General features: G+C 39.7%; 1 protein-coding gene across 1 annotated transcript; it reads right to left on the reverse strand.

The window, feature by feature from the left end:
• Window positions 1-915: 915 nt before the first annotated feature.
• Window positions 916-4,782, reverse strand: ZBTB21 (zinc finger and BTB domain containing 21). The gene has a single exon (XM_064152166.1). The coding sequence runs from the start codon at window positions 4,774-4,776 to the stop codon at window positions 1,588-1,590; it is 3,189 nt and encodes a 1,062-aa protein (XP_064008236.1). The 5' UTR covers window positions 4,777-4,782; the 3' UTR covers window positions 916-1,587.
• Between the last annotated feature and the right edge of the window lie 4,397 nt (window positions 4,783-9,179).

The following is a 9,179-nucleotide window of genomic DNA, read 5'->3' on the forward strand; positions in this document are numbered from 1 at the left end:
CCCTCCTCGCATAGCTCACACGGAGTAAAGCTGTTCAGCATCACAAATACTGTTTGCATCACTTGCATCCACTGCAATCCATCACCACTCCAGTGAGTTTAAATTCTAACAGAACTTTTCACTGTTAGTTTCCTACCTACCTCTGGGTAAATATTTCCTTTCCTTACAGAATGATTTTGTACCCTTTACTATAGCTTCTGGTAAATAACCTCTGACCTTACTTAGACTAAATGCTCCAGTTAGGATTTGAGGTAAAATAATGGAACCACAAAGAAAACCTGCAGCCCATTATTACCATCATTTTCAACAAATCAGAAAGTTGCAACACAGTGTCACGTATGATAGAAAGCGGCAGAAAGAATTACTCTATGCACTGTATTCATAAAATGCAGTGATTGTAGTGTGATGATTTTTTTCCTCTGCTTTGAGAGCTGGATATGTATGCTTAATACAAATTTCAAATACATACTTCTTCATTTATACAGGTATCTATATAAATATTTACAGTTCTAGTTTTTGTTAAAACATATCTTTGTACTCATGGCCAATCTTATCACTGTCTGTAGGAATACAACTCTTCTTCCTGTCCCTTAATGAACTCTCTTTTTTTTCCTCTCCTTTATCTTTTTGATTTGTTATACATTCTTCTGTAGTTAGAACTACAAACAGTTGTACAAATAGTGGAAACTAAATTATGAAACTTGTCTGACATCCATTCAGTCTTAGCTGATATTATAACCTGTACCATTTGCATTACGATGGCTGTCAATACAATGACTTTAGCTACCGAAGTATCTAAATTAGTCTTTGGGACATTATATAAAGTGAAGTATCCCCCCCACCCCCCCAGCTTTCCTTACAAACTTATAATTAAATGGCTGAAAGCAGGCTTGCTGCCACTTTTTATATAAAATCTTAGTAATAATATTGCTGACTTCAGACTCTATTTTGATTTGCACAAGTTCCATATAACAACAAAACAATTCTATGTTCCCTTAAAATATCAAACATTTGTGTCCAATAAACATCAGGATTATTCAAACTTGAGGTTTGTTATTGCTAAAAGTTTCTAAGACCTAAGTCAATACAGCAAGACACTCCAACCACTTCCTTCCTAACTGCAAGTGCATGGCAGCGATGTATAATGGAGCTTCTCTGTTGGTTTCTTTAAAAGAAAATGAATTAATGAAGTTGGTTACAGTATTTCACTACTATAAACTCACAGTTAGAATCCAAGTTGCTGTTGCTGTTTCATTTAATATATAACTTTGTATATAATACGCACGCACACACCAACATCACAGGATGAAGATCCATGCACACAACTTAGAAGTGAACGTATTTCAGTGTCAAATGAAATACAGATTATTCTATTAGATTCCCAGACCACAGTATTTTAATTCACTTTGCTTTCCAGCTAGCAATGAAGTTTGTTTACCTTAATCTTCAAATCCAAGCAGCATCTCAAATTCCAAATTTTTCATCATCTTCGTTGTCTTGATTCTCTTAGATTTCTAGTCTCTAGTACATATCTGAGACTCTGAACTCAGCCTCCACGGAACCGGCTTTTCAAGATGTCTGTTAAAGCTAATTGTGTGTCTGTTCATGGCTCCAAAGACTAAAAGCGGTCTTGAAAGTCCTATGACAGAGTTTACACATGTACTGCCTTTTGAATGTGATTGCTGAGAGAGGTGGAGCGTGATAAAAGAGGGTATCTGACTCCTGTGGTACAAACAATTTTTCAGTAGTAGTGGAGCTCTCAGACAAGCCTGTTGGACTATCAGGCTCCAAAGGCTGGATTTTGGGGAGGGGTGGGGGTGGAGGTAAGGGTGGTGGTGATGGGGAACTAGCTGGTGGACATACATCAGGCTCCTTATTTGTGGACTCCTCTGCAGCCTGTGACATATGAGACTGGAAGTGACTCCACAGCCGGAAATTGGTTCGGAAGGCCTTGTTACACACATGGCAAATAAAGGGCTTCACAGAGCACAAGAGCTCTTGGTGCCGCTCCAGCTGTTTGCGTACAGTGAAAATCTTCCCACACTTCTCACAGGGCCACAAACCAGCATCTTTGTTGGAGACCACTTCCTTAGGTTCTCTGCTCGTTTCAGTGACCTCATCCTCTACATCGTCCGCAGGCTCTTCTTTGATCTGAATTTTAAACTGCTTGGATACACTTAAGTCTTCAGGTAGGCAAGAGGAGTCTTCAGAATCGAAATTTATCTGCTCCGATGAATCGCTGAATACGCCATCTTCCTTTGCAGTTACAAAATTGTTCATTTTGTTGGACTCTGACTGAGGAGCCAGTCTTGATGAACTACTTATTTCTCCATTGTGATCCAGAAGAGGCAAAGAAAAGTTCTCTGATGGAGCCATTGTGTTTTGATTGTGAACTTCAACTTGATGACGCCAAATACTGAAGGATGATTTAAAGCTACGCATACACTCAAGACAAGTAAGCTTCTTGTATTCACACTTGCTCTCATGCTCGTGCGTCAGCTCTGGGGAAGAAAATCTAAGGCTGCAGTAAGGACAGACAGTAGCATTTCTACAGAGTCGCTCATGATTGCCCTGCTCAATAAGTGAAGAGAGCTTAGCATTGCAGAGACGGCACTGATAAACCTCTTTGCTTTCTGCTGGACTTTCAATATGAGCATGATCTTTCTGCTTAGGAGCCTTACTTCCTCCAACTGGTTTCTCCCCTGGGTGCATTTTTATGTGCTGCTTAAACTGTGAGAGGAAGCGATAAGCTTTCCCACAGTAGGTACAAATATAGGCTCCTTTGGTTCTCGACCTTAAATTCCTTTTGATGACTTGTTGTGCTTGTGAAGCAGACTGTCCCTGGAAACCTTGCTTGCCACGTCTTAGCTTAACAATTAGAGCTTTCTTAATTTCTCTCTCTCTCACTATATCGATCAGTTTTCTTTGGAATTTTTCATCCAAAACAGCATGAGAACTGGAAGCTGGTGAGGGATTCTTCACAATGCCATGCTGTGTCTGGCAGTGCGTCCACACTTTGAAATTTGTGTGAAATCTCTTGTGGCATATATCACAAGCATAGGGCTTCTCTGGATTATGATACATATTAACATGCCGATGAAGACCTGCTGTTGATCTGAAAATTTTAAGGCAGTGCTTGCATTTGAATTTTTTGTTTGGTCTTGCTTCTTCCATCTCACTGTATTCATCTTTACTGACATCAGAATCAGGAAAATCAGCATCGAGGTGCATAGGGCTTGAGCCTTCCTCAAAGTTCTCTTCTGATCCAGGAGACGCCTGCTCACCCACCTGCTCAACCCCCTTCAGTTTCTTAAATGGTAGTCTTCTATCAGCTTGAAATCTTCTTTTTGCTGGAAGTCTACTTGGTTCCTTGTGATCATCCTCAGTTTTAAAAGGAAAGTCTTTATTTGTTGATGCTGAAGCATCACCCACTGTAACTCTTATTATGTCAGCAGGATCTGAAAGTGGACTGCTAGGTTCAGTTTTAATTCGCACCTCTGTGAGAGGGGAAGCAACCTCCCTATCAGTTGACTGAGAAGCACTGAAAGACCTAAGGCGATGTGGGTGTATTACCCGTGGTTTTTCATCTAAGACTAACTTCTCTGATGGCTCTTTCAAGGATGATTTTTGAGATACAACATTAAATGTCTTCTGGGAATCATTAGTTCCTGGTGAGGAGGATGATGATACTTGTGAAGGTTTTAGGTCAACAGAAGGTGAGTAAATGGGAACCTGGCTGTCCATGGACAATGACCTTCGAAGAAGACTTTTTACAAGTGGCCCACTTCTGTCAATACTTTGGTTTTCTGGAACAGATCCACTAGATGGGATTACTAGCCCTAACTTTGAGTAGTATAGCAAATTCCTGTCTTCACCTTGACCATTTCCTTTTCCAGCCTCTCGCAACAAAAATGCAGATTCTGATGAGCCACGCAGAGACAAGACTGGTGGACGTGGTCTTTTCAGTGACATCTCTGCACCTTTCCCTCTTAAAAGCTGACCACTGCTTCCTGGGTCATCGTTTGCAATTTCTTTCTCTGCTAAAGGCATTTGAGGCAGTACTGTGCTCCTTTTCACTAAACCACCTCTGCTCTGATCCTCCACAGTTCCAGAAGTTTCATGAACCTTGGTATAGCTCACAGGGCTTTCCTTCAGCCATCTCCTTTCAGTCAGCGATAAGTTGTGAAGGGTTTCAGCTGGTTTTGTTACTTGTGGTCTACTGCTAGTTTTGACAGCAACACAGGGTGAAGGTTTAGAAGTATGGCTTAAATCATGTTGCGTTTGATTTATACCTTTTGCTTGTGCTTCAATTCTGTTCTGACAGACAATGACACTTCTCTTCTGAGAGTTACCTTCGTCTTCATCTTGATACACTATTTTCTTAACAGGGCAAGCTGGAAAAGGAGCTTGAGGACTCTTAGAAACAATGTTTGTAAGGAAGGATATTCCAAGACTGTAGCCTAGTTCTTGCACAGCTGCAAGACTGCCTTTCTCAATGAACAAGGATGAGGAATAAATGTAGTTTAAAACGTTATCAAAAGCATCTGGCTCACAAAAGTCGAGTTGAAACACTGACTGAGACTCATTCTCCTTACTGGTGAAGAGAGTCTGGAAGTATTCACTGCTGGCGGCCAGAACGTTTTTGTGAGCTCGAAATTTCTGATCTCCTACTATAAGAACAACATCACACAGCTGCCCCTTTAGACGCTCCTCATTCAGCGCACTTAGAAGTGAAATGGCATGTGCTGGATTTATGTAATGCAAGAGCCCCTCCATGATTCTGATGTTTCTGAAAAAGAACAACAACAAAAAGAAAAGGTTGTAGGTTGCCTTTTGTGAACTGTGGTTAGAGACAAACACACCTAATCCTCCTGCACTTCACAAACTGGCTAAACTACCATCAACACTGATGAAAAACAGCTCATTTGGAGAAAAGTATGGGAATTAAAACATCGTTGGCTCCAACAGACATACAGGTATGAGAAGAACCAGCTCCTGTGCTCACTTTCAAATATGCTCTAAATCACTGTTCTTACACCAGTATCATTATACCTAACTGGGGTATATATTCCTGCAATACACCTGTCCACAAGAAGGAACAGTTCAATCATTTAACTCTTGATTACCCATTTGGCACGTTCAGCTTTATCAAGATCTCTCTTGACATTGATAAACACTTGAATCAGATATATAAAGCTTAGTTATGCCAAGTCACCTCTCTGAGGCTAAGCAACTCTGATGGTCTCATGCTGACTAAATAAATTAATATGGGTTTGTTCTGATTTTAATAGGATGATGGAAGGGACATTAATACTGGAAAGAAAGAAGGAAGCAAGATTATTAACTGTAATCTAGATTAATTCAGCATGTTTGCTTATACTTAGTGTTGTTAATATATGCTTGTAGATATCAAGAACTGAGAAGATCTGGTTTCTTGGAAATGTCACTGTTATAACTGAAGTACCTCTGTATTGCTTCATTCTAACTTAAAAGCAGAGAACTGAACTCCCCACTTTATTCATTAGCATAAAAGCACTTTAATGCACGCAACTCATATACTTGAGAAACAGTTACCCTTGGATGTGTCCAAGAGTACAATAAGCACAAATCAAACTGCAGTGCAGAAATCTCCCATGTTCTATATGCCTCACAGCACAGTCTGCTCCATGCTGCAGGGTGTCCCAACAACTCAATAGAGTGCTCCTGATCAGATCTCAATGCAAGAGGAAAATCGGGTTCTAAGTTAAGCAATTTTTGCAGCATGAACTGAAGTTTAGATATCTGAGAACATACACAGAGAAATCAGCAATATTCAAGTTTCTTTTTTTTTCATGGGCATCATTCCTACAGTTCTGTTCAAGCTAGCCTGTAAGAATTTACTACCTTGCTCCATGGTAGTAGGAAAGTAAGTCAATTATATATCTGCTAGAAGTAATTATCTTCTTTTTTGCAGGTGATCTGAGAATTGGCTCTTTAGTCTATGTTGTGATTTAGACCCAGCGAGCAATTAAGCACCACGTGGCCACTTGCTCACATCCTGGTGGGGTGAGGAGAACGGGAAGTAAAAAGGTATAAACTCAAGGGTTGAAATAAGGACGGTTTAATATGACAACACAAGGAGAAAAGAAATAATAATAGTTGTAATAAAAGATTATATGAAGCAAATGATTCACAGTGCAATTGCTCACCACCCAAAACCTGATGCTCAGCCTGTTACCAAACCATGATCCCCCCCCACCTCCAGATCCCCCACCTCTGGCCATCTCACTCAGTTTATATACTGAATATGACATCATACGGTATGGAATACCCCCTTGGTTAGATTAGCTCAGGTCTCCTGTCTATGTCCAATCCTGGCTTCTTGTGAAAATTAACTCTATCCCATGTGAAGCCAGACCAGTTTATAACTTATACATGATGTATGCTGCTACCACAAAAAGGCTGCACTATTCATCAGCTTACAAAAGAATCCTGAGAAGTTCATTAAAAAAAAACCAACTAAGCCTATTATTAATAAATGATGGTGGTAAATCTTACCACTAATGGATATAAAATGTGATTAAAATACAAATCTGTGTTACTGAGAAATTACTTAAACATGCCACATGCAGTGTCTCAGGTCACTGACTATGTCATAGGATTGACTTAAGTGTCACAGCAATAGCAAAAAAAGAATTCCTCACTAGATCTGTCTTTACTGCTTCAGGTAGTTGTAATGTATAATGCCCCTCTCATTGGAAAAAAAAAAGAAGCAGAGAATCCAAGCTACCATGGATTGGAGAAAACAGTATGTTTTAGTTTGCTTTCTATGAGTGAGGGGACAGAGGGGTGCACTACCAGTCTCCTTTCAGGATCTCTCCTTGAGGATGCCACTGCAGTTTGAAGTGGTGGAGTCTGACTGGAGCTAATCCAGTCTTGTGGTGTAAGCACTGATTAACACTTGAAGTGTTATTAGAACAAGTGTTCCAGGAAGGCATCTTTTCCTTTAGCTTCATCTGAACGAAACCGAGTTTGCAAACTCAAATGATTCATGTAGGATGCAAGTTGCAGCATGGAATATGGAGGTGAGAGATCAACAGCACACTTATGAAAGAACTGGAACTAAAGCAGGGTTGTGGAGACACCCAGTTGAAGTTGTTGCAGAATCTGTACTTCAAGAGTACAAGGGAAGAAGTATATTAGTCAAATGTTTTGAAATATTTGTCAATCTTTCATTTTAATCTGCTTTTCTGTAAGACACTTGCAGAATAAATACCATGTAATTACCATATGTTCCTCTGTCCATTATAACACAGTAATGCTATGGCTACAGACAGGTATAAAATCTATGTATCTAAAGCAGAATTCACTAGTCACAGAATCACAGAATTCACATAGAATCTCTCCAACACTCTCATTTTTTTAATTCATAGAACACCTTAAATTTATCACATTAAACAAGATAGGGATAAGCATCCCACTACAACCATCCCTTTCATTCTTGCAGCGCAGCCTCTTCTGTGCAGTGAAGAAGACGCAGCCATTTGGTGCAATTTAACTCTGTCACTTTAACAGTAACCAAGGCTGCAACATACACAAATGGCAAGTGACCAAATTAATCCTGCAAAGACAGCTTTAATCCTGGTATTTCCCAATTCAAGTGCTTGACTTTCAGCCTAATAGCCTTTAAACACAGCAAGCAGGAATAAAACAAGCTATGATACATTAAGAAACAAAATCACAACTGGCTTGCAGAACCATTTAAAGACATTTACACAGATCATCTGAAAGCCTGGAATATTTAGATGTGAAGAAAACCCTCAAAGATTACTACAGTAAATGTACAGTGTGATAAAATTTCTCTATTTCCCTATATGAACACTTTTCAGTAACAGAATTGGTCCAGTATATTCCTGATCTCTTTTCTTCATCTCAGCTGCACACTGCAGCTCACTCCTTCAGCTGTGCCAGTACAAATATTTGCAGACCTATTTACACAGCAGATCAGACAACAGGTTAAAAAAAACAAATAGCATTTCTTCTCAAATGGAGGTCAACTTTTATACTAAACACAAGCTCAAGAACAATTGCACAGGCATAACTGAAGAGGCAGCAAACTGTCAGGGGAGCAGCTACAGGAAGACAAGAGCTCCTTTTCAACAGTTCCTCATCAAAGCCAGCACTTGACTGACTGCTCAGCCCTGACACAAAAGGTGTGCCTAGCTATTGTGTAGATAACAGAACCATGGCAATCTCTCGTAACACTAGATTTGATTCCAAGTGTTTGAGGACTCATACTGCCTTATCTGAAGATTATTTTGTTATTAACTACCTATGCTCTTTCCTCCAGATAATCTGCTTCTGTTCTCTCCAGCCATTTTTTTCCCAGCCATCTTCGCTACTGACCGGAAACAAAACTCTTTTTCTTTCTCCCCCATGATGTTTGGGTGATGTCAAGGAAAAAGTTGGACTACGCCAAGAAATCTCCCATTGTTGGTGTTCAGGTGCTGCACACCATAGCAGCTGCAGGTCCAACCAAGAAGAGATTTTAGTGTCAATCCCTAACAACCCTCCACTGATCTCAGCAATCTAGACTTCTGAAACCTAAGTACTACTATTTTGTACATGATTTATATTGGTTTTTTTTAACAAGGATAGAAAAAGAAACTTCTATTTCAAAATTACTTCCAGAAAAATTCTCTCTACTCAAGAAAGCTTTTCACAAAGAAAGGGTGAAAAGGCTTGACCTTTGCCCCAGCAGTTTATTGATCTTCAAGATACCTGCCTTTGAAGTGGAAGCTGCCTTTCCTCTATCATAACTCTTACATAACTCCTCCTCAAAGCCTGGTGGTACCTTCCTCTTCCTTTCACCAGCTCTGCTGTTCATTTGACCTCCCAATACCTTACTTTTGTTTGATAAAACAAAGCAGAAACCAACCAAACAAAATCAATCCAGCTTTTGACATGTTTGCTATTTTATAGGTTAGGAAATTAATCAGCTCACTGAAAAGTACTTAGTCTTTGTTAGCAAGTTGTTCAATCAGCTTTGCCCACCTGAAACTTCACTTTCAGACACAATTTAGTAACCAGTGCTGAAACGTTACAAATAGAATCAGGCTGATACCTGCGTGAATACTTTCAACCTAACAGCTTATACTTGCAAATACACAACATGGTAAGATAATCTTGCCTGCTGACTT

The sequence above is a fragment of the Pogoniulus pusillus genome, chromosome 12 (genome assembly GCF_015220805.1).
Source record: "Pogoniulus pusillus isolate bPogPus1 chromosome 12, bPogPus1.pri, whole genome shotgun sequence".
NCBI lineage: Eukaryota > Metazoa > Chordata > Aves > Piciformes > Lybiidae > Pogoniulus > Pogoniulus pusillus.